Below are 26,080 nucleotides of genomic sequence, written 5' to 3' on the forward strand. Positions count from 1 at the left end.
AGAAAAAAGGGAATAAAGAACATAATGACATCCCTTTGGGTAATAAAAGTACACCAGAAAGATATGCTCACAGATTGGATCAAAACTGTAACCTGCATCAAAGCAAACTAAAAGTATTAAGAAAATGATCAAAAATGGGAGAAAAATGTAAGTCAGAACTAGGAAAAACTGAGAAATAAAGTGATGGAACTTAGGAAATAATTTAAAATTAAAGAAAAAAGTGAGTTCAGTAAATACATACTTAAGAGAAAGAGAAGCTGAAAAGAACAGAAATTTTATAAATCGAACAAGAAATAACAAGAAATGAAAAGATTTAAAGAGAAAGTGACAGATCTTGAAGACAGGCAAAGACGATCCAACATACAGATAATAGAAATCTCTGAAGAACTAACCCAAAACAAGGGGGTAAACATAAATACCAAAAATGATAACTCAAGAAGCTTTCCAGAAATTTTTTTTTAAAGATTTGAAATTCCATATTGAAAGAATACACAGTATACCTGACCATTTCTACTCAGAGCGACCAACACAAGACACAGTCTAGTAAAATTATTGGACTTTAATGAGAAGAGAAAACAAACTATGGGCATCTGGGCAAAAACTACAAGTGACTTATAGGGGGAAAAAAATGATATTATCATCAGACTTTATAGCAACACTTATGCCAGAAGAAAATGAAGGATTAGGATCCTCAAGAAAATGTAAGCCAAGGATTTTCTACCTAACAAAACTGACTTTCATGTACAAACGGCACAAACTATTATCAACATGCAAAATTACTGACCTGCAAGCATTAGAAGTAGTTACTCACAGAAGTGCAGCTAAATGAGTGTTGAAAGACAAAGCATAGTGTGAATTGCTATCTGCCCGGAAAATGTAGATACAGGCGTAACTCAGAGATCTTGCAGGTTTGGCTCCTGACCACTACAATAAAGTGAGTCACACGAATTTTTTGGTTTGCTGGTGCATACAAAGTTCATGTTTACATTATATTGTAGTGTATTGCGTGTGCCATAGTGTTATGTCTAAAATAATAGGGTACATACCTTAATTAAAAAAGACTTTATTGCTGAAAAATGCTAACCATCATCTAAACCTTACTGAGTTGTAATCTTTGCTGGTGGAGGGTCTTGCCCTCTGTGCAATATCTGTGAAACACAATAAAGTGAAATGCAGTAAAACAAGGTATGCCTGTATAGCATATCTATTTAAAAACTGTAGGTGGAATAGGGAGAACATATCGAAAAAAATTATTATTTCAAGTAATTATGTTAATGTGGTAATTTTAGTATTGTTATTCTGAGACTACTGTGTCAGAATATGGACTACAAGTAAGTATGGGATATTCTGTGATCTCTTATATGTTCTTAAGAACCAGGATTCTGATATGGAAGAAAGGAGATTCCTTTGTAATATGGAAGAGATTAGGTAAGAAACTGTGTGGTCCTTGTTTTGAATCAGAAATATCAGTATGAACTCACGATGTATTTTATCTTTAAAAATGTCCACTGAAGAGGCCCAGAAACAACCACCAACCCAGGAGTACTGAGTCTCCCTGGTGTCCAGATTGTGGTCTTGAAATTCCATTTTTCACTAAAAAACAAAACAAAAACAAACCCAAGAAATAGCTGGGGCAGTAAAAGTACAAGATGAGGCTGGACCGCTTCATCATAGGAGATAGCAAGAGCACTATCGAAGCTTCCAGAGGCCAAGTCCAAGGGACTCAGGAGCCGAGCTGATTTTCCCTCTGGCCAAAGATGGGAAAACTTGAGCTCCAACAAAGGATAATAACTGCAATGGACTGAAATCCACCAAATAGTTTAAATCCATGTGTTCATATTGGTATTTTTAAAAATCAATTGGTAACCTCTGGATGATGATAGACAGCTAGTTCATCATCCTGAAAACTGGAAATACAAGGAAAGAATCAAGCATTGATCTTGCTTTTCCTCTATGAACTAAACCCCCTGGTAACCAGATAGCATATGAGGGGAAGCATCTGGTAACAGAAGTATTCCAACTAATAAATGAAAAAGAAATGATCGAATTAGACTATCAGCATTTTGCAATCCCCAGTGAATCAGTGGATCTGGGCCCTGAGCATCAACACGGAAAGAGAGATGACCAGAGACCACACGCTCCTTGATGGAAGACACGCCACCGTCATCCTGCCACTGGAACTGTGCCTGCACTGATCAGGCGTCTGGATCGGCTGCTCAGGTGCAGAAAGTACAGAGGACAGAGCAGCACTCGGGGCTGCCCCAGGAGGATGCAGTCAGCAAGGGCAGATGGAGAAAGCTCTGTAGCGCAAATGCTTCTGGTTCCTTAACAGATAAATTGCATGGAAAATGAAGGGATGGAGATGAAACCTGTAGATTAAAAACTACTTAAAAGACATAGCAAAAATTTTCTAATGGACAAATCTAAATGCTTGTGTCTCGAGATGCACACTTGTGTAATACAAGCCATAAAGAAACCCAGGTAGGCGATGGCTAGGAGGGTCAGGACGGGTTACACTGGGGACACAGGATGGGGCTGAGATTGGCCTGGGGCACATGAAGGGTCCTCAGGGGGCTGGCGAAGATCTCTGTCTTGACCTGAGTGGTGACTACAAAGGCGTTTACACTCCTCAGGAAACTGTACCTTTGTTTTGTGTAGCTTTTGCATTTGTGTTTTATTTTACGATGAAGAGGTTTTAAAGAGATGTCTAGCACAAGGCCTGGAACACAGACCCATAACATACTTGCGTCTCTTCTCCTTCTCCGTCCGTCATGTGACACTGCAGATTTGACTTCTTGTGCTGGGCACCTTATATAAGTTCCCTCATTTATTGCCCCTGCAACCTACCCGCCCAAGGGCTCCATGGAGGCAGCACCACGTCTCACTCGGTGTTGCCGGCACCTGGAACCCAGCAGGCACTGAAAACACACTTACTGAGCGAGCGAATGAATGAATGTGCTTTGCAGTTGTAGAAACGGAAGCTCAGTTCATGCAGCTGGCACATAGCAAAGCTTCGCTTCTTCACAGCCGGGCAGATGGAAACTGGAGTGCGTCTCTGGTGTTTGGGTCCCAGTTCAGTTTGCAGGAAAGACCATGAGGCAGCCGCACCGGGCAGCCCGGCTGCGAGGCCACTTCGGTTCTCCAGTGGAGCCTTCTCTGGGCCAGGAGCTCCCAGCCTGGCGACCTGCTGCTCCTCCCTGGACCTCGGTCTCTGTGGGAGTGGTGGTTCTGACTTTCCCATCGCCTCTTGTGCTGTGGTTCCCCCCAGGCTCCGCCAAGAGAAGACAGACACTGTCCGCTGCATCAAGTCCTGCCGCCCCAACGACGTCACCTGCGTGTTGGACCCGGTGCACACCATCTCCCATACCGTCGTCTCGCTGCCCACCTTCCGCGAGTTCACCCGCCCTGAAGGTGAGTGCTGACTCCCACGGCCCGGAATTGGCATGGAGGTCCCAGGGGAGGCCCTCATCTAGAGAGGCGTCCCTGAGAGGCAGCCCCCTTTGGGGCCTCCCAAAGCTTGAGCTGATGCTTGGCCCGAGAAAGCCATTCCTTGGTAAGACATGGATTTGGGGTTGGAAATGTAGACCTCGCCCCACCCCCGCATGTCCTCCATCCCCAGACCACCACGCCGGCCCAGTCCTGGCTCTCGGTGCCGGGGGTCTCTTCTCATGGGTAACAGCCATTCAGCAAATAGCTATCAAGCATTGGCTCTGTGCCGGCACTGGGGAGTCAGGGAGGGCCTCCAGGAGGAAGTGACTTCCACACTGGGGCTTGCATGCTCACTGGGAGGTAATCTGGTGAAAGTGGGGAGCACAGAGAGAGGAGGATGCGAAGCAGAGCAGAACACATCTGGAAAGGTCTGGAGGGAGTGTGGGCATTTGAGGAACTAGGCCAGGTTTTTCTGGCTGGAGTGGTAGAGACTTGGCAAGCAACGGGCTGAAAGGATAAATGAGAGCCTGAACTTGGAGTTGGGGCTGAAACGCCAAGGCTTTGGGACCCATTAAAGGTTGCACCGGATGATATTTGCATGCAGAAACATCACCTGGAGACCGAGGGGCAGCGAGACTAGAGGGGCTAGACAGGGTCCAGGGAGCCCAGGAGTAAAGTGGTCAGTGTTCCCGAGCCCGCCCCACCCTGCAAGCAGCTCCCAGCCTGCTGTGTGGACCTGCCGTCACAGCACCCGTTTCACCAGGGTGGGGCTGGGGCGGCATGCTGCTGGTGCCCGACAGAGGGCTCTGGAACGGTGCTGCTCGGGACGCCTTGCTTCCGGGGGGTGCAGCTCTCGTGCAGGGCTGGTGTGGTCTCCAACCACCCCTTCCTCTCCGGATGCTTCATTGTGGCCTTCAGAGGGGCTCGTCATGGTTGATTCACTCAGCAAACACAGACTGAACCTGACATGTGCCAGGTGGGGGCCAGGATCTGGGACACAGTGAGGAAAAGGAGCCCCCTGACCTCTCAAGGGAGACGTACAATTGAGCCAGCATGACTGCCCTGTGTCTACATACCACGCCAGGGCCCTGAGGGTAACGCAGGAGCACGTTCCAGAACACGAAACCTGGTCGTGGGGGTGGTGGGGGCAGGAGATCGCCCCCTCCCCGAGGACGTGGCTGCCTGAAGGAGTAGGTGGCTCCTGGCTCTCCACTCTCTGACCTGTTCCTCTAGAAAAGGGGAGGGTGGCACGGACTTGGATCGGAGAAAATCATTGACTGGTGTTTGCCTTATGCAAAATGACGGGTTCCACCAAACCACAGACGAATCCTTCCCACATCCCTAACGGCCAGTTTTGTGGCCTCTTGGCCAGTGCTGATCTATGAGTTGGTTCTACAGGGAAATGGGCGTGGTAGAGACAACTGTCAGCATCTTCGACCCAGGAAATCCAGACTTCAACCATTAGTGGTGAAAGGACCGTTAGTGGGCGCTGGCAGGCTGCCTCCTTCACTTTACAGATGAGCAAACTGAGGCCCAGAGAGAGGACGCCCCCAAGATCATCCAAAGCCGGAGTAGAATTGGGGCCACGTGCTTTCAGCCGAGGGCAGTTTGCCCCTCTTCATGTCAGGCAGTCTAGGAGATGGACGCAGCCATCGCACTGCCCAGCCCACCCTGAGAAGTGGCTTGTCTGACCTGTGTCACTGTGGGGCAGACCAGCCTGCTCCCTTGCCCTTTCTGAGCTCTCTCCTGTTGTCCCCTCATCCAGGTCCTTTCCCCTTTGTCCCAGCTTCGTGAAGATTCATGACTGATTACTAATTACTTCTTAGTGCTGGCACCGCCACTGGTTGGCTCCCTGACCACGGGGCAGATCCAAAATCCCTCCAAGCCTGTTTCCCCACTGATGAAATGGAGGCTATGATCTGTGGCCCCTCAGGACCCCTCCACATGCAGGGGTGCCATGTGTTGGGGTCTCGTCCCCAGAGGGTGCGTGCCTGGGCTCCGCAGGCTGGGTGCTGCGCCCTCTCCATGCTGAGCTTCTCTCTGGCAGAGATCATCTTTCTCCGGGCCATCACGCCAGCGTATCCTGCCAACCACGCCGACATCATCTTCGACATAACGGAAGGGAACCTGCGGGACTCCTTCGACATCATCAAGCGTTACATGGACGGCATGACTGTGGGTGAGTGGCCGGAGACATCCAGGTGTCCCGACACCTCCTTGTCCTCTAGCCAACGGCTTGGCCAGGGCCTGTTGTGCCAGTCGGGCAGGAAAACCTCTCAGGACCAGCCCAGCTCCTATCTGAGTCCCCTTCCTAAAGCCGACCCCACCCGTCCTTCAGGGCCCAGCTGGAACCCCCACACCCCCGAGTCAGTCCCGGCACCAGGAGTGCCCAGGGTGGCAGAGCCTGCCTGGGACGTGCCCCTGGCTGTGCCACTATATTGCTGCATCTCACAACCCTGAATTTCAGACACGATCCCGCAGGTGAAATGCTTGTCCCAGGGTGGGCACAGCACCCCAGGCAGTAGGGGCTAATGTAATTTTTATTCTCGTGGCCCAACGGAAGGAGTAGCAAGGGGGGAGTCAGAGGAGCTGCGTGTGCCCTGGTCTCACCGGAACTGGCTCGCCTTGCTGTGTCACTGTCCCCTCCCCACGTGGCAGTCAGTAAGGGGTCTGAGGTCGCGTCATGGCGCACACATGCACACAGCCCCTGTGCTTGTTGGGCCTGCGGGAGCCTCCCCTGGAGATGCATACCCGGGGCCGAGGGAGGCGAAGCGTGTCCACAGGGTCCTGGCGGAGGAGCGGGTGAGTCTGGGAGGCTCCGTGAACTTCGTCTAGAGGGAGGGAGCAGACCGCAGAAGCCCTGTTCCCGTCACTGTCGTTCACAGCACCTCTCCTGAACTGTCGCCTTCTAAAGAATTTAAGTTTGTGGGGAATGAAAACAATACCATCTGCCATTTTGGACTTAGATTTAGACTCCGAGCATTTTCAAAGAAGCTGAGAAGACGAGGGCCAGGCCTGTCCGCACCTGGGCCTCAGTTTCCCCGCGGTGGATGCGGGGTAGTGGGCTTCGTGGTCTCTTAGGGTCCCGGCTCTCTGAGGTCTTGGGCCTGCGCGCGCTTGGCCCCAGCAGAGCGGTTTGGAACATGGTCTCTAGGTGGCGCTGTTGGATCTCAGAACCGGGGTCCCCGCCGCCCCAACCCCGACTCTTGCTACACTGGCAGCTGGAGGCGGGCAATCGTTATTCCTCTGTTGCCAAAGAGCCATTTATAGCGACTTTACAAGCTCTTAAATGGGTTTGCACGTTGTAAACATGACTGAGTCATTTGGGGGCTACCCACCCCCAGCCTCCTCCTCCCCTAGTTGGCAGCAGGAATAATGAGTTAATTACAATTAATGGTCCATTAGCCCTGGCTGGGATTCCAAGGGGAGGGCCTGCAGTTGGCTTGTCAGCAGTCATAAAACTCGCTGCCTGCTCTTGAGTCACTGCCCACTCTGGCCTCGGTTTCCCCCATTGTTGGGTGAAGAGACACTTAAGGGACCTTCAGGGGCCTGGGGATGAGGGCAGGCAGGAGGAGGTAGGGTCAAGGGTTTGTCCTGCCTGGGTGGGTGTCGGGGTGAGCAGCCTGATGACATTTGCGCCCAGAAGTCCACCTCCCGCCAGCCCTGTGCTTGATGCTGGCCCTGCAGGTGTGGCTGCAACACGGCCCACACTGGGGTAATTCTCAGCTCTTGGAACCACAGGAGCTGGGAACCATCACCTTCTGATTCATTCGTCCGTTCTTTCCGTTTCTGCACTCTTCCTGAGCCCCATCTGTACCAGGTCCTGGGCCAGGGGGTGTGGATACAGAGATGCACAAATACAATACAGCCTCGGCCCCTGAGGGCTTTGCGTTCCGGCAGGGGAGAGACAGCCACATAAACAGACAGACAGATCGACAAAGCACGGTGCTGAGGCCGGCATGCACAGAGAGACCAGGGCTCTCTTGGGGGTGCATTCCCTGCAGTGTCTGTGCCTTCAGTTCCCAGCTAAATCCTTCCTGGGGTGAGCCGAGCCTGGCGGTTGGGCAGTGGCCGGGCCCAGATCCAGTGCCTACCAGCACTTTTTTGCAGCCGCATCTATACTCCAAACAGAACCAATCTGGGAGTCCCTGTTTCTCGGCTTCCCATCCAGTGGGGCGGAAAATCCTGGCGTGTCAGAGCCTGGATGCTCCTGGAGATCACCTCTCCCAACGCCTTCTTTGGTAGAGGAGGAAACTGAGGCCCAGAGAGGCGAGGGGGCTTGCCATTCTTCTCACGGTGACTCCAGGGCAGAGTGGAGAACGGAGCAGAGCCCCTGGGTGTGAGGGGACCACAGGTGCCATCCCCGCGTGCGCTTCCTGAGAATGGAATGCGGCTGAGGCCTCGGAGACAAGCGGCTTCTCCTCCCTGTGCTTGGTCGGTGTGGGCTCTGGTGTTTGGAATTCCAGGCTGGTGCTGCGTGGGGGAGGGCCCAGGCTGCCCTTGGGACTTTGTCCTGCCTCTGGTCCTCCCGGGTGGGCCCAAGCTCTTCCACTTGTCCGTATGTTTGCAGGACGTCCCATCTGGTTGGGCTCCTGGAGTTTGCCAATGTCATCCCCAGGTGGAGGACCAAGGCCAGAGTGGGCAAGGTCTCGCTGGGGCGGGACCCAGGCCGTGTTTTGGTTTGGGCTCTTGTCTCTACCCGCCGGTTGCTGCCTAGGGTCTCTTCCCTGGGCATCCTTATGCCCACCTCCTTCCCTCTCCTCCTCTGCCCCAAATAACTTCTGTGTACCCCAGGAGTTCCGGGCCTCTGGGGGTGGCCATCCTGGCACATGCCGGCCCTGGACACGGGCATGGTGCTGCAGCTTTGGGCCTGTCGGCCTGCGATGGATCGTTCTGCTGCTGGACTCGAGCCCGGGCGCGAGCAGCCTGGGAACCGTCGCTGAGCACGTTCACCCCCGCATCCCAGCTCGGTCCTCACAAATACCTCCAGGGACAGCCGGGATTGTCTTCCTTGGGCAAAGAATGGATCTGAGTAAATGACCCCCTAAGACTGAGCAACTGAAAAACCGCAGGGCCCAGGATGTGGGGGCTGCCAACTCGTTTTGGCAGTGAGTTCTCCTTGTGAGCAACACCTTAGACAGAAACCCTTTATGTCGGCAGAGAGGGAGAGAGTGTTTTCGGGGCTGCTCTAGCCTCGCACCTGCTGCGCCCTGGCCCAGTGAGAAGCACCACGCAGCCCCAGGCTGCCCGCAACACCGGAAAGGACACCTCCCCGCTCACAGGCATTGGCCGAACACCTGCCCGCTCTAGGCCACGCCCTGTGTGGACTTTGGGCGCAGGGTCAGGAAGGCTTCCTGGAAGAGGTGAGGTCTGAGCTGAGTCCCGATGCATGTGGAGGAGCGACTAACAGTTAGTGAGTGCCAGGAGCGGGGACACACTGCCACAACCCTGTGACAATGCGGGGAGTATGCCCATTAATGATGAGAGAGCAAGGGCCAGAGAAGGCAGGAGGTTTGCCCGAGGCCACTCGGTGCTGAGGGCAGAGCTGGCCCAGAGCTCCATCTTCCCCGACCACCCAGAGCGGGAGCCCACAGACGGCTTGTGCTGATGGGGCCAAGCTGCTGACTGTGCGGGTGTCCCAGTGTCCAAGCCGCCAGGACCCCGCGGCCGCTGAGTTCACCTTCCCCAAAATAACAGAAGAAGAAGAAAGTGCCCCAAGCAGACTAAGGACCTGAAAGGGCTGGGCCTGCCCCTAGTGTTTCCTTTAAAAGCCAGCTCTTTGCGGGGATCCAGGCAACTCTGGAGCGGGGGAGCCTGCTGGCTCCGTGCCGCCCGGCCCAGCCGTCGGCGTGCATTCCTCTGTACCGGCTGTCAGGGAAAAATGAAGAGTGCGTTTTCGGCCTGTGCAGAAATGCTCTATGAATGCCTGAGGTGTGCTCGGGCCACTACAAAGCCTTCCTCAGCCAGCTCCGGGTTCATTCTCCGCTCTGCAGGGTCCAGCTGTAATCAGGGGGTCCTCAAGAAGGGGTCTTTCAGATAATAGGTCCTCAGAGCTGACTAATGGCGGGAGCCCTGGCCGCGATGGGCGCAGGCTGTTTATTATCAGCTGCCAGCAGCCGGGGCCACCCCTGGCTCCCCAGCCCTCTGGGCCACGGCTGGTGTCTGAGTCTCTGCCCTCCCTGCCACGCCCCCGCAGACCACTTCTTTTTAACTCCCTATTTTTCTAAGGAGGGGAAAAAAAATCCATGTATACTGAGTGTCAGCTTTGCCAAAGTTTCTGTTAAAACCTCCCAAAGCCAAGAGGAACTCAAGTTCTCAGCCAAAGGTGGTTTTTGGATGCACTGGTTAATTTTGTGTATGGCCTGCCTGATCCTGGGGCCAGCGTGGTACCCGACAGGGTTGATGCAGCAGCTTTTTGCAAGGCAGTCCCTCCTGTCACACAGACGTGACGTGAAATTGAGGCCGTGCAGGGAGCGTTGTGACATCAACCACGTGGAGCGTGAGCCCCTGGTGAGCTGGGACTTTGGGTTCCCCACCAGGCGTTGACATGCAGGACGTGATCGAATATTTACTGAAGGCCGTGATGAAAAGATGCGGATGCCCCAATGGCAGAGGCTCAGCGGGGAACCGCCTTCTGCAGCATTGAGACCTCCCCAGCGAGAATGGACCGATAGGATGCGATGGCACCGTGCTGCTGCACACAGGCCCCTGCCGGCTATGTAACTCAGCTTCCCCATTTCGAGAGGAGTCAGCCACATCTGGCTCCCCGCGTGTGAGTTGAGATTCATACAATTCAACTGTATTGATGGGTATCTCTTATAAATACTAATAATTAAAATAGCCCTAAAGCTACTAGTCAGCTCCACCAGCCCAAAAGCAAACTGAAATAAGGAGATGGGTTGGCTAACTGGCCTCCCGATGGAGCAGGCAGTTTTGATTTTTGGTTTTTACATAGTTAACAGGAAGGCTCTACTTTTATTAAAACACAGATGAGCACGAAAGAACAAATCAGCGTTAGTTACCCAGGGTGTCAGCTCTGGGCCTCAGGAGATCATCACTAGTGTTGTCACTTAAACTGGGAGGCGAGAGTCCCCGTGTTCGGGCTTCTGAGATCCTGGAAGTAAGCAATCCGTACTTCTTATGCATTTCATTCAGTGGGGAGCAGCTGTCAGGTGCAGCTGCTGCCCTGAGCTGCCCCCGTGTCTCTGCAAGCACTGCCTCTCTCCTCCTGTTCCAATTAAATAGTGGGAAAGTTCAGTGAGAGCTAACATTGGCCTCACCAGCTTCACTCCCAGGTGGCCGGGCTCCGGGATGGCAGCAGCCTCGGGGCCGTGGAGAGTCGCAGTGGTCAAGGGGGCGGGCAGGCCTGGAGGGCACTGGGACTAATCAGTTAACTGGCTCGCCCATTCCGTGGTGCTTCTGGAGCACCTGCTATGTGCTGGGTGAAGAGGATGCAGTCTCTGCATCTAGAGAGGCTGAGGGTCCCAAGAGTAACAGGAGAGCACAGTGAGAGGTGCCGTGGGTGCACAGCCCAGGCTGCCTCCTGCCTGGGTAAATCAGGGCGGGATGCAGGGAGGAGGTGGCACCTGGGCTGGGTGGCACTAGCCAGGTGAAAAATCTGAGAGGGATGTTCCAGGACTTGTTTCCTCCCTCAGCATGGTGGCATTTTGAACCTCACCTCTTGACCACATGGACTTGAAGAGGGCTCTTTACTCATAAAGGGTGGCCTTGAAGCTTCAAGACGACCACTCCTGCACGAATCATGGAGCTCAGCCCAAGTCTGTGTGGTCAAGAGGTGCTGGGGGTGAGCACGGGGTCCTGGAGCATCCTTTCTGCTGCTTCTTCACCTGGCCGCTGCTGACTCGCTTTGCTCTCACAGGCAGCTGCACCAGGGGCTGCTGCCCAGGAGCCCTGGGCCCGCCTCCTCCCCCTCTGCCGACGGTGGGGCTGGCGGGGGTCCGGAGCTGCAGGGGAGGGCTGTTCAGCCGGGCCGAGCCGCACCCGCTTCAGGCAGATGCTGGGGTGGGCTGCAGTTTAGAGGGATTGTGTGCAGGCTGCGGAGGACCCTCTCTGGCTGCAAATGTGTTTTAATTATAACCTGCAAACCTGGAAAGGAATTCAGACCCCACTCCACTTTATGAACTTGTTTCTGGGAAAGCCCTCTGGTCTGACTTCATGTGCGTGTGGAGTGTGTGTATGTGTGTGTCGCTGGCTGAATGTGAGTGTATGTGGGTGTGTGTAGGTACGGGTGTGGCTAAGTGTGTAGTCGTGCGTGGGGATGGAGCCGAGTGTGTGCACATACACAGGGTTTCATTTCTGAGATGTTTTGTACTCACTGGCTTGGAGAAAGGACAGCCCCAGGGTCTGGAGGCCCGGCCTCATCTCTCCAGTCCAAGGCCGCCCTGGGCCCAGGGACAGGGCCTGGAGATTTTGCTCACCGTTTTGCTTGGGAGTGGAAGAGTTGCCTGGTGTCCCGTGTGCGATGACTCTTCCTGTGCACAGAGCCCCTCATGAGCTCTACACTGTTAGGCCTGCACAGCCTCGTGGGCCCCCCCCACCACCCCCAGCCCAGGCTGGCATCACTGTTTATGTAAGAAAGAAAAGGAAGTGCTGGCCCGGGGCCCCACGGCCAGTGAGTCGGAGCTGTAGTTGGCCAGCAGGTCTGCAAGATGCCAAGTCTGTTCTCTGTTGTCCCCTACACTCCCATCCTCCCAGGTGGCTCTGAGGGCCCTCGGGTCCCTAAGAAACTGAGGTCTTCCTGTCCTTGCTTCTTGGATGGGCCCAGTGGACTGGACACCGTGGCAGCCAGTCCTGCACTCAGAAAAGTCTGAATGAGTGGCGATCAGGTGATGGCCCGGCGCACTGGAGAGATGGCTTCCTGTGTTAGATTTGGGAGCGATAGGCGCTGTTTACAGATGCCCGTCACTGTGATTAGATGAAAGGGTCATGTGGGAGGCATGTGCCTGGCGCATGGCAGGTGTGCAGAAGGGCAGCACTGCCAGAGCCCCCCTTCTCCACGAAAAGGGGCTCAGCAGCTCCCCCTCCGCACGTCGTCTGTGCTGAAGCACGACACGGGAGCCTCTGAATTTGACCAGTGTGTTGACACCTCCATATGATACCCTCACACCCCCTCATAAAGGTAACTAAAAACTTTCACATTTTGAAATAGCATTCTAAATTTCATCTGTGAATGTATATGGGTTATTACTCTAAGTTTACCCTTTGAAAAATATCAATGGTTGCAGGGACCCTTTTGGGGCAAAACATGATTGAGTCTCTGCATCCAACTGGTGACCATGGGGTGCGACGTTCTGGGCTTGATTCTGGTTCTCTGTTTCTAACTGTGTGACCTCAGGTGGGTCACATTACCTCTCTGAGCCTCAGTTTTCTTCTCAGCACAATTACCATAGTAATATTTGCCTTGCCAGGCTATGAGGACCGGAGGGCGTGTGCGCGTTTTAACGTAGCTCAGCAGGTTGTTAGGGGGTAAATGAGCCTCTGGGAGGGAGCGGACGGCGCTGGAGCGCTGGGAGAGCTCGGAGCCTCCCGAGGGAACAACAGGCCAGAGTGAAATACAGGGGACAGGGACAGGACTGTGCGCCCCAAAGTGGCCCCAGCTACCTGGGAGCCACCTGACAGGCATGTCTCGTGGCCTGGGTGGGCGAGTTAGGCCCAGCCTGCAGCAGGACGGTGGACGTCACGTCTCCCAGGTTCTGTCATCCTTGAATTATCTTATTCATTCAACAAGAACCTCCTGGGTTCCTACTCCATGCCAGCCCCTGTGTTGGGGTCTGGGGAACAATTTTATATCCAAGCCAGAGATCCTGCTTTCAAGAAGCTGCCTCCTAGCTTCCCTAGCATTCTGCCATCTGAGTTCCTGCAGCGGAAAGTGCTTGTGTTTCAGTGGTGGGCTCCGTCCCTGTTAATGTCTCAGAGGGAGAGAGAAGTTGTGTGTGGCAGGGCTGCCGAGTACAGTTGAATATGTTGTACACTGCAAAACCCTAGGGGGATACCATTCACAGCCTCATCTGTGTGCAATGCACAAGCTACTCAGCTGTACACGGCAGCCCCAGTATAAGAGCTTATGATCGAAGATACTGACTTAGTTATACCTCTCCCCCTGGCCAGGCGAGGCCTCGATCAAAGCAGAGAGCTTGCTCGCCCAGCCATCTGGCTTCGAGTCACCATCATTCGTCCCAGCTAGCAGGGCCCAGATCACTTCTTTAAATGATCACCTAAGGGGTTAAATCTGCGCTGCTGACCCCGTCCTGTAGCCTGATCCGGAAGGCTTGGCCCAGGATCAGTACACATTACGAATGAGATTCAGAAATTCCACCTAAAAACAACAGGGCAGCCGCCCCTGCCCGGTGCTGAGTGATTGGCCCGGTCCCGGCTTTCACGGCAAATCCCGGGATTAGGCGCCCTCTCTTCTCCAGGAGGCACAGCCCCATCACCCGGGGCCACACCCTGGCCAGCAGCCAAGCCGTTTCCCAGGGTGAGGGCCGGCCACCTCCAGGCCTGGGATGGGCTGTGCGTGACTTCGCCTCAGGCTGGCCATGTGGCTGCAGGGGAGGGGGCCGAGGGCTGCGGTGGGGTCTCTCATAGGGGACGAGGCTGGATGAGAGGAGGACAGACTTTTGCTGAGCCCCCTGTGCCGGGTCCACGTGGAACAGGGGGCGAGGGCGTCAGCCCAGCACCGCCCTAACGTGTACTGGTTCTGAACCGGCAGCGCCCATCCCTCCAACGCCCGTGCAGAGGGCTCTGGACCCCCATTCACAGATGCAGCAACTCTCAGAGGCCACCCCAGTCACACAGCCGGCAACCCCCTCCCGAGGGTGCCCCCGCCTCAGGCTGGACTCTCAGAGGGCTCGGCGGGGTCCAGGGGGTACAGCCTTGCTTTGAGTACCTACTGCGTGAAGCACATGGGGCAGCACTGAGACCTCCCGGCCCCTGGCCCAAGCTGGACCCGCAGTGACAGGGACCGCACCCGTCCAGAGCCCAGGGCCTCAGCCTAAGAGGGCCGTGTGCACGGGCACGCCACCCCCATGCCCCCACGCAGCCTGTGGACTGAGCCCCAGCCAGCAGCCCCCTCGGCGCCCACCTCAGGGAAGGAGGAGATGGCTTGGTGGGGAGGACAGCACGGGAGGAGGCCCCTGCGCTTGAGGCCCAAGCCTGGCCACGCTGGGCTGGGGTCTGAGCGCCCCCCTCGCCACCCGGACAGCCTTCTGTGATGCGGCTGAGATGAGAGGACGCGGCAAACGCGTGTGGTAGATGAGCTCTGCGTTCGTGCACCATGGTGTCACCACGGGTGGGACTGTCACAGCCCCAGCAGGAGGATGGAAGGACACAAAACCCAAGGCGCCTGCCTTGTTGTGGGGGGGGGGGGGGCGGGTGATGGCAGCCATCAGGTTTGGGCTGGAAGACTCACTGGCCTGGTGGGCATCTGTGAATGCCCACCCCCGTGCCTACTTGGTCCCTGTGGACACATGCCTGAGTCGGCGGGGCTGTGGATCACCAGTGCATGAAGACGCAGATGGCATGCCGAGCAGGTCAAAGGCAGCTCCAGCAGGACAGGTGTCGTGGTGTCATGGAGGATGTCGGGGAGGGCGCAGAGGGGACAAGAGGTGGGAAAGAAGCACGCCATCCTCCCTTGGGTCACCCAGAGGGCCCAGCCCCGTGCCCTGCCCAGGGGCGTATTCCAGCGATGCCGTTGGTGGGTGAAGATAGGCCATCAGACAGCTGGTGGGCAGGGCTGGGCCAGGCCTGGAGGCTGAGTCCAGAGACGATGCGGGACAGAGGCCCCTCTTGTGGCCCCCTATCGAGACCAGCTGTGGGTCCTGGGACCCCGAGATGCTGCCCTTCTCGTGAGCCTCCTATAGCCTCACAGCAGCCTGCAGCCTGGACCCATGTGTCGCATGTGGGCTGCCCCTCAGACCTGCTGGTCCCCCTGCCTCTGCTGTCTTCTCCAGGCTGTGGGGTCCCATGGGCACACGGCTGGCTGAGCCTGGCCACGGCATCGCTCCCTTCCCAGCAATATGCTCCGTGTCACAGTGAAAGGTGCTCCAGTCAGCCAGCTAGGAGTCCCTACCTCGTACGCGTCTGGTTCCAGAGGGCAGGAGCAGACAGGAAACAAGTACAGCGTGTACACTGTCAGGTGGAGGCGCGTGCTCTGCAGAGGGCAGCAGAGGAGTGGGCGAGGGCAGGGTCAGGGGCCGGGGAGCAACTTTAAATCTGGTGGTTGGAGACTTCTGTCTGAGACCTGAGGGGCTGAGGAAATGATCCATGCAGAGATCGGAATGAAGAGAGCTCCAGGCAGAGGGAACAGCACGTGCAAAGTCCCTGGGGCAGAGGCCAGGCCCAAGTGGCCAGAGCAGAGGCCTGAGGTGGTGGGTAATGAGGCCGGGTCTCGAGGCCATTGTAATGCCTCTGGCTTTCCCGCTGAGTGAGGCGGGTGCCATATGAGGGTTTTGAGATGAGGGATGAGATGACCCAACGTTTTGAAGGCTCCCTCTCGGTGCTGGGGTGAGGCTAGAAGCGGGGAGACGCTGAGGGCAATTGCGTGATCCAGGCTGGAGGTGATGGTGGCTTCGACAGTCTGGGTCCGGCAGAAGGCATGAGAGGCAGACAGGCTCAGGACGTGGTTGGAAGGTGTGCCACGTTTTCCTGAGGAGTTGGACGTGGAGTCAGATGACCCCATGTATTTTGGCTAAAAGAAGAGAAGCCCGGGGTAGCCGTCAGCTGAAACGGGGAGGCTGTGACAGGGTAGCTTTGGGGAAGTCAGGGGTGCACTTTGGACATTAAGATTGAGGTGCTTTTCAGACACACATGGGATGCGGAGTAGAGTAAATGAGTCTGAGAGATGTTAGCATGTGGGTGACGGTCAGAGCCCCGAGACCGACGAGCTCGCCGTGGAGTGCGTGTAGATGGGGAAGAAAGGAGGCCAGAGACGGGCACCGAGGCCTCCATGCTCGGAGGTCGGGGAGATGAGGAGGAGCCACCGGAGGGCGAGGAGGTGAGCCTGGCACGGTGTCCTGGAAGTGATGTCCTGGAAGGGGAGAAGGTGTTTCCAGGAGGAGAGGCAGTGAGCCGTGTCAGCACTGCTGAGTCTAGTCAGACGTCGCAACACCCAGGCCGGTGGTGACCTGGACGAGGCCATTTAGGTGGAGCAGGGCGGAGGGGAGATGCCCTGCAGTGGGAGCGCTGGAGGCGGTGCTGGGAGCTCCTTCTAAATGATCTGCCGTGAATGGAGTCAGAGAAATGCTCATGCTAGTGGGAAGGGCATGGTAGTCGTGGCATTGTGAGTTTTTGCGTGACTTTCTCTTCATTTGTGCAGTGTCCCCTTCTGTGCCCCCCCAAGCTTGTCTTTCTTTCTTGCATGTGTGCACACATGTGTATGTGCACGCGACACTCACTAGGAGGTAACCTGGCACCAGGGAAGCTGCAGGATCACGCGCACCTGCTGACTTTCAGGGTCCCCACGGGTTAAAGCGAGCCCAGAGCAGCCTCCTAGCCTGTCCCGAGGCCTCCCGGGGATCATCTATGTCCAGCCAGGATGATTTGTGGCCCTCTTGCTGCTACTGTCAGGCCCCTTCTGAAAAGCCTTTGATCACAGGGCACATTCATAAATTGTTCTTTTTTAAAAAGCAGTAGAGGCATGTTGTGCAAAATTAGAAAAAAAAGAGTCTGATGGTGATAAGAATCTTCCTCTGGCCTCACCTGACAACCGTAAATACATAAAGGACTCAGACAGCCACTGTCACCCACTGTCACGGACAGCATTTCCTGCAGCCTCGATGGCGGATGTTTCCAGATGGACTCTGCTAGGAGTGTTCAATCCGGGGCCAAGGCTGAGAACCCCACATAGCGGTCCCCATGATCACAGTCGTCACATTGACAGCTAGCTCCCCGGTGGCCCTTGCTGTGTGCCAGGTACTCTTCCAGCAAGTTATATATGCTCCTCTTGGCAACGCTTTGGGTGACTGTCCCCATCACCAGGTGAGGAAACTGAGGCACAGAGGAGGCTCCAGGCTTAGGTGGCATGACTTAGGAGTGCCCGCGGCATGTCGGGACTCGATGTGGGGTTCTTGACCCTCCTGGGTGACCTTGTGCAGGGCGGAGTCCTGCTCTTCTCTTCGGTGCCCGACCCAGTCCTGAAATTTCTCTGCATCTGCATTTCTCTGCATTTCCGAGCCCCTCCCCAGCCTACTTCTTGCCAGGCCACCTTGTCCTTCAGAGTTTAGCTCCAGGCTGACTCCTTGGTGAAGCTTCCACGAGCGCCCGGTGCCCGGTCCCGGGTGAGCGCTTCTCCCTACTCCACCGAGGCACCTTGCTTACCTTCCCGGCCTCTGCTGCCCCGTCAGGTGTCCACCTTTCCCAGCAGGCCGAGAGCTCCCTGAGGACCCGGACCAGCGCTGCTCAGTGTTTGTAACCAGCACCCTCACAGTGCGAGCCCAGAGAGAGCGAGTGCTCCCTGCTCGCCCGGTGAATAAAGAGAGGGCGCTGGCTCCCAGCCCATTCTGCACTCACCAGCCTCGTGCGGGGCAGCCTCTGAATCCCTCAGGGCCTTGATGGCCTCTGAAGAAGGAGGCAATGTAGCCTTAGCAACTAGAAAGCAGAGGGCAGGAGAGGTGCTCCTGGGTCTTCAATTCCAAGTCAAGTCATGTTAGCAAGGCTTGTACACATCCTGCTTTCCGTGGCCTTTGCTCATCTTGGGGGCCTTGTGAGGGATTCAGCGTGGCTGGAGGAGAGTGTGCTGGGAAATCAGGCTGGACAGGACAACGGGGGCCAAGGTGCGCCTTACCTGCTGTGAGCTGCAGGCGAAGCGAGAAGCATTTTGAGCGGAGCCGCAACTCGACCCTGCATCTGATATGCGTTCTGGAAGGCTAGCTCTGGCTGCAGTGGGAAGGTGCGTGGGGGTGAGGAGGGAGGTGTTACAGAAACAGTGAGGCCTGCACGGAGGCGGGGGTGGGGGTGCGGGTGGAGCAGAGAGGAGAGGCTAAGACTATAAAATAGAAGTCATCAGCCTTAGTGACGATGCAGCACGAGGGGTGGAGGCAGGTGGCTTGTTGGGGACGACTCCAGGTTCTCGGGGGCCTGGGAGAAGGGCGCGGGTTTAGGGGCACAAGGTGGGAGGGTATTTGACTTGTCATGTGGGGGCATCTGGAGAGGTTTGCGCGGGCTGATGGGTTTGAGTCTGGGGCTGGGAAGGCCCCCCGCAGGTGGTGAGCGGGGCTGATTCCGGCGGGAGGACACACAGAAGGAGAGAAAATGATTTCTCACCCCTCCTATCCCAGTCATATTTTTGGCCAACATATTTCGGTACAAGTAGGTACATCTCATGGCAGATCCCTTCCGGAAAGCTGCACAGGCCCTCTCTTCCTCAGCTGGGGAAGGGGCGGTGGCCCGGGATCTGGGTTCAAGGGCTGTTTGCTGCTCACGGGCTCCCTGATGTTCAGCACTGACCTCCCCACACGGAGCCTCGTTTCCTCTCTGTAGACCACGGAGCAGGATGGAGAGGAGCTTGAAAGGGACGGTGGACGGGAGTGGGCTTTCAACCACAGAGCGCTGCAGAAACGTTGGTTACCACGTCGGGGAGGGAGGCAGCAAGGTGCAGGGGAAAGCTGACATTTCTCTTCATATTTCTCCCCACGGGGAAAGGTGGACTGGGGGGTTGCCTCCTTTATTTGGCTGCCTGCAGCTGCGCCGGCCACACTGTCTGGTTTACGGGAGCCCTGGGGAGGGAGCACATTTATAATCATCGAGAAATGGGGATGATGAGTTCTGCTGGGACATGTTGAGTGCCATTTGGTATTTTAAATATGTGGCCCAGACACCTGTCCCCCTTCCTTCCAAGCTCCTACCTGGCTGTTTTGCAGAGCGAGGGGAGAGGAGAGGGGTTCAGCAGCTCCATTCCTTCCCTGCCAATTACTGGTGTAGTTACTCTATCATTCCTTTCGGCCATTTTTGCCCTATGTTTATGACTCGGCCAAGGGCAGTATGTTCTGGAAGTTTCCTCCACATCACGTTACACTGTGAGGAGAGAGCAAATGCGGTGGGATGGGAAGAGCCTGGCTTTGGGGTCAGTCCCATCTGGACGGAACACATGCCCTGTGAGCAAGTGGTCTGGGACGTTCTCCTCCCTGGTGGCGGGAAGGTGGTGATCTCTCCTCCATAGCGCTGTGGGAGGAGGCCGCGGGCACGTGGGGTCGTCCGTCCCCGTCCGCCTTCCTCTGCGGGCGCCTTGCTCCCAGCCCATCCACACTCCGGTGTTTCGCTTTGTCAGTGCTGACGGTAGTCCTTCGTGCTCTTGATTTTTCCTCTCTGCCTTTGGTCTGTGCTGTTAATCCAGCCTCAGGGGTCATATTTCTATCAAGCACAACTGACTGAGGTCTGCTTGATGGTTTGCTGCTTTCTGGTTGCCCATCGTGGTTGTGTTTGGTAAGACCACGTGGGCCTCCTCTGAGCTCCCCGGTTCTCTGTTCCAGCACCTTGTCACACAGGCACACACTCCACCTTCCTCGCTGCCCATGGCTCTGCATGGTGGCCCCCAAGGCCAGACAGTGAGGCCTGCCCCTTATTTCTCATCTTTCTCCTTCCAGGTGGTCAAAGCCTGGAAACTCAGTGACCTTTGGCTCTCGTCCATTCTTTCCTAACACTTTCATTTCTGGGTGATAGTTTTCCACTTGTGCTTACTGCTTTGATCTTTAGTTCATTCATTCACTCAACAACAGTTGGTTGAGTGCCTCTAGCATCAGGTACAAAGTAGGACCAAAGACCTACTATGTTCCAAGAACCAGAGATACAGGAGTGGCCAAGAAAGACAGTGCCGTGGGCCTCTTACCCTGCAGTGGGGAGACTGGCGTCAACCAAGAAAGCAAATGACGCTGCACCCTGATTGCAGCTGGAGATAGCGTCTTATTCTTTCTGTGATGTTGTCGTGTGGCTTTCCGCCTCGACCTTTTCTAACTCAGATCTCTGTCTTTTAAAAAGCACAGTTAGTTTCCACCAGTAGGAGATACCACGCAGCCTCTTGATTCATCATCTTGTTTGTTAAAATATTTTTTGACAGTCCTGTCCACACCATAGCACTTTGTCAGTTAGAATCACAGGACTTTGGAGTTGGAGGCTGAACTTCAGAGAGGACAGTGACTTGCACAAGGTCACACTGCTGGTCAGTGAGGAACCAACATGGGAACCCATGGCTGCGACCCCAGGTCTCTTGATAAAGAAGTGTCGCCTGTCAGAGACATAAGACTCTTGCAGAGAGCCCCATGGCTGATTTTCATCCTTTCAAAACATTGATGGACAATCGAACACAACCCGACCAGCAGAAGCTGGGGGATGGCTTCAGGAGACAGGAATGCAGACCACAGACCCCAAGAGGCGACACAGATCTCCCCACCGGACCCGTGTGCGCCGTGTCAGCCTCCTGGGTCCCCGCATATCAGCTGCAATTTACGAAGCAGAGACAAGACATGAAGGTGAAGTGCCCGAGGGGGCCTGCATTTTTCAAAGGGAAAAAAAAAGGCTTAATTATATCTTTAAGAGGCACAGACACGCCGAGGAATACCAGCAGCGTCTGAGACCTGAAGCAGAAATGCCAAGGAGGAGATTTGGAAGATTAACACTGTTGGACTCGGCACCGTGGCCTTTCTTTTGTCTGAGGCTCTGGGAAGCTGGGGAGGTAAACACCCCGGCAGGTGAGATGGACAAGGCAGATGTGAAGGAAATGCACCTCTCCCTTTCTCCTGCGTTTTGCTGCCAGAGTCTTCATTCTGAGTAAAACTGCTCCCTCAGAGCTCTCAGGCTGCCCTTTCGTCGAGGACAGTTTTGTCTTCCTTCCTAGATCGTGGGGGCCTGAGGACTGATGTCTCTTCTTCCCCCTCCCCTTCCTTCCCTTTCTCTCTCCTTCTTCGTCCTTCCATTGCCTGCATCCCACTCAATAATCATGATGGGAGCTCATATGTGTCCTGCCCAGGCCCTGGCTGGGAATGGTGGGACAGAGATGAATGCGATGCAGACCCTGCCCTGAAGAGGGCGCCAACCGTGAAGGATCCCGGCAATGGGCAGATGCAGTGTTACAGCCAAGGGAGACCAGGTACCAGGTGACACAAACGGGGGCTGGGAAGCCTTCACAAAAGAGGACATGAGCAGTCCAGCTGGTCCCCAGACCTGGCACACAGCAGATGCCAGCTACATGTCTGTAGGATCAAGTGGATGGTTGGAATTGGACCCTTGGTGGAGGCTTTCTAATGTTCGCGATGCCACATATGATGGGCAGCAAGAGTTCCTCTCCTCCCTCCCTCCCTTGTTTCCCTGCATGAAGAAGGTTTTTGGTGGTTCTGAAAGAACGCTGGTCTAGAATCAGTGATGAGGAGGGAGCCAAGAGACTGCTGACCCAAATTCCTGGTTCTGTGAGACTGACGAGGTGTGAGGTCCCTGGAGACGCCCTTTACCACCTCCTCAGCCTCATCTGCCTGTCTCACCCTTAGATTGATACTGTTCCCAGAACTTGCCTGAACCCTCATACTTTTGGGCTTTGCACATGTCCTACCTGCTTCCTTGGCTCCTACTTATTCTTCAAAATCCAATTTAAAGTCAGTTCCTCTGTGGAATCTTCCTTTAATGTCCCCTGTGCAGAGTAAGCACTATTGGATGGATGGATGGATGGATGGGTGGATGGGTAGATGGATGGATGGATGGATGGATGTAGGAGGGATGGATGATGGATGATGGAAGGATGGGTGGATGGATGATGGATGGATGGATGGGTAGGAAAGCTATGAAGAAAGAAGTGATATCTGGAGAAAGCCTGGGTTCAGTCAAGGTGAGGACAAGGAGGTGGAACTCAAGCTTGAACTCACCTAGGAATGGAGGGAACATGTTCACCCAAACCAGAGCTCCAGGGAAGTGTGGCTAGGCTGATGAAGTAGTGGTCAGGTCCACTCAATGGGCTTGGCCTGAGAAAGGGGGCCCTGGGTTCACTCGGGCTATGGATGGAGTTGGAGATTCAATGTGGACTTCAGGTCAGAGGGCAGGGATGGAGAAGCTGGTTCTGGAGGGCGGCAAGGGAGGCACATTCCTCAAGCCCGGCTGTGTGCACTCACACGATTTCTCTTTCTCATTTAACCCTTGCAGCGTGCCTATTTGTTCTGCCTTAATAGTTTTTCTTGTTAAATGCAAAGATCCTGAGAAAATCCAGGCCGTGAATGTGACCTGCATCCGAAATTCAGCCTCACCCTCCCCCCGCTTCCCAATGCCCTTTTCGCTCCCGCAGCCCTCTGCTTTCTCTCGTGTTTCTTTGTCTCACCGTTTAGCCGTTTAGAATCTGAACAGTCAGCCACGGCGTGGAGCTCTGGTCCTTACATCACAGAAACTGAGCCTTGTGAAGCCCCTTGACGTGACGTATTTGGATGCAAACATTTTTGACACATTCAGAGCTTTCCTTTCTCATAAAATTTTAAAATCCATCCAATAAAGATACTCAACTCTTGTTCTATTTTTCAATCATGCAAGAATTCAGCCATCCTTTAACTGAAAATCAGCTCACATTTAAGTATGGGGACACTCTTAGAGAGCCACTGGTCGTTTTGGAGGGAGAAGAAGGATGGCCCTTGTTCATTTTGTTTCTAATTTTGAAGGTCACTATTTTTAATCCCTCTTTCACAGAAGAGGAGATTGAGACTCAGAAAGGTTAAATAACTCTTCTGGGGTCCTGCTCCTGTTCCCTGTTGAGCCCAGCTCCTGCGTCAGCACTTTCTCTCTGCTCCCTGTCCCCAGCTGAGCCCACCCAGGACAGCCCATCATTCTCTCTACATGCTGATTGAGCCCAGTGCCTGCACACATAGGTACGCCCAGAAACTTCTGTGGCTCCGGACTGTGGACGCTATTAAAGTCCCACCTGCAGCAAAGAATCTGTATTTAAATGTGCATGTGTGGGTAATATAATTATCTCGTAATATTTTGCAATATTTATATTTTACGTTAAAATTTATAGTAGATATATTTTATATATTAATGATATATAAATTATACATTTTGTATAATACTAACATAAATTTATGTGAACATATATTTAAATAAAATATATAGATATGTGTAAAAGTTTATATAAATTTAAAATACATAATATATTTTATGTATAATAATATTTTTATATATTAGATTTTTAATATATTTTAAATAAACATTTATGTATTTTGTATTTTATAGTAATAACATATTTTGTATTTATAATAATTATATATTTGTATAGCATATATCCTAATTATATGCTGTATAAATATAATGGATATTAATTATATGCTATATAAACATAATAATGATATGTAGAAATATATATCTGGTCAGAGCTTGCAGAAGTGTACTCTCCACCTCCGTTGCTCCCTGTCCAGCATAGTTCTCAGGCTCCCCCAGCCTCTCTCCCTTCCTTCGAGCCCCCTGAACTCCTCTGAGCACTGGAAGGGTAGGAACCCTCTCTGCCTCTGGGATGGATGAGCTCAGCAGGTAACCCAGGCCACTGAGGCCGGTGAGCGCCGTTGTTGGTCTCAGGCCTGGGGAGAGGAGAAGGTGATGCTGGGGGCACGAGGGGGCAGGAAAGCATGGGGCCATTCTCCCCACGAGGAGCCGCAGGGGAGCCCACACTGACCTGGCCCAGACTGTGCCCAGGGAGGGGCAGGCAGGAGTGGCACGGTCATCAGGGGCCGCTGGAAAACCAAGGGTGGTGATAAGCCCATGTCTTTAGGTGGGACCTGAAGATGTTCGTGGGCATTCAAACAGGACAGAGCTGCCATGTCATCGAGGCATAGGGGTAGAGAAAGGCTGCTGACAGCCCGCAGAAGCCTGTGCTTGTCTCGCCATCAGAGCTAAAGCCCTTGTTTGCTTAGAATAGCCTGGAATTCCACCCCGGCTGCTGGGCATTTCACTTTTGAAACATAAGCCCAGGGAGTGAACGAGGGGCCTCGCACCCAAATTCCCCTTCTGAGCGTGAACTTGGTGATCCTGACTGGGAACCAGCGCTGGTGCGGGAGGCCCTCGCGACCTTTCAGTCGCCCCCGAGCCTTTGCTGAGTGCAGAGTGGGCGCCAAGGGCCCCTGTGCACATTTGCTAAGTCTGTGGCGGGGCAGTTTGCAGAAACCAGCCTGGAATCCGCAATTTGACACCGCAAACAATCAGTGGCTATTCCTCAACACGCAGTTGTGGGCCTGTAGGCTGCACGCTTGCTCTTTGCCAGCATCCCTGCAGTGGGGTGCCAGGCCTGCTGATTATGCGCTCTTCCCAACCCCGCCTTCAATGACATCCGTTGGTGGCTTGAAATCGGCCATGGAAATTGTCATATGGTACAACCAGAGAGCCAGTTGTTCAGCAATTCCAGCACACCCCCGCCCCACAGGACTTCGGGCAAGTCCTAATATCAGAGCAGGCGGGATGGAGAAGGGGCCATGGAGGTCGTTCATTCCTAAATGTCAGCAGCTGTTGGTGGCACCTGCTGTGCGCCGGGCTCTGGGGATCAGCCTGCAGGCTCTGCTAGTGCTGCTTCCTCTGCAGGGAAGGTCACCTCCTCCAAGAAGTCTTTCCTGACTCCCCCAGCCTTCCTCACCTCCGTTCTCTCCCCTGCTGGACACTGCTGACTTCCATCAGAGCACAGGACTTTACCTCGATCCTCCACTGGCTTTGAAACCAAGATTCTGTTAGTTTTCTTTGTATCACTGAGAACAGCTCCTGGTGGCTGTTGAGGATTGCGTGAATGCACGTGAGTCCGCCGGTCTGGTGGGGAGGTCGCCCTGCACAGCTGGAGCTCACACCTTCGGCAGACGCTGTGCTAGGGCGTCTGGATCATGCGGTGCAGAAGCCCAGGGTCACGTGCCATCATTTTCTCACTGAGGAATCTGAGGCCCAGAAAAGATGGCAGTCTCTCCACAGTCCAGCCAGGATGATAACGCTTACCCTAGCCCCATCTGTCTCATCCCAGGGTGCAGGGGGGTTCTCTCTGTGAGCCTCTGGGTGCCCTGCAGAGGCAAGGCAGGGCCAGCAGGGCCTGGCCTGGAGATACAGAGCTGGCCAGACACAGGTTTGGGGAGAGTTATGGGACCCACTCTTACCACCCAGTCCTGCTCCCCCGCCGTAGAACGCCTGGGGTTGCTCCCTCTTCCACCCTGACCAAGCTGAGCCCTGTGCTCTGAGCCCCCACAGGGGAGGCCACCAGTCATGGCCTTTGCCTGGTCCCTACCCTGGCCCAGGCAGAACTCCCTGCCACCCCCAGCAGCTTCACACAGCAAGTTTCTGCTTCCCCAAAGCCGACACCTGTCTCCCCTCTGCCGCCTGTCCTCCTGATTGCCCTGGCCCGTCTCTGCCTCAGGCTGGACGCACTCTGAGCCTCTGTCCCCTGAGCTGCTTCTTGCTCACCTGTTACCACAGACACTGAACAATGAGCTTAGGTGTCACCCCCCACAGAGGCGCGGAGAGTGAGGGCTATGTCCCATGGGGAGCCGGGACTTCTGTGCTCATATAAAGGGCTTCCAGAACCCCACTGCAATCCTCAATTTGGCAGGGATGGCACCTGCTTTGTTTCTTCCCAAGGGTCAGAACTGGGCACAGTGCATGGGAGGGAGGGGACAGGTGTCTACTGGACATCTGGTCCATGCCAGGCCCT

At 54.6% G+C, this 26,080-nt stretch overlaps 1 protein-coding gene across 2 annotated transcripts in view; it reads left to right on the forward strand.

The window, feature by feature from the left end:
* FBLN1 (fibulin 1) overlaps nt 1–26,080 on the forward strand; it is an 84,765-nt gene that overhangs the window by 57,532 nt on the left and 1,153 nt on the right. For both annotated transcript variants that reach the window (XM_023631591.2, XM_070254281.1), the window contains exons 15-16: nt 3,269–3,411; nt 5,477–5,608. In XM_023631591.2, the coding sequence (XP_023487359.1) occupies nt 3,269–3,411; nt 5,477–5,608 (275 nt within the window). The remainder of the gene's footprint in view (nt 1–3,268; nt 3,412–5,476; nt 5,609–26,080) is intronic.

Source organism: Equus caballus, chromosome 28 (assembly GCF_041296265.1).
Source record: "Equus caballus isolate H_3958 breed thoroughbred chromosome 28, TB-T2T, whole genome shotgun sequence".
In the NCBI taxonomy this organism is placed as follows: Eukaryota; Metazoa; Chordata; class Mammalia; order Perissodactyla; family Equidae; genus Equus; species Equus caballus.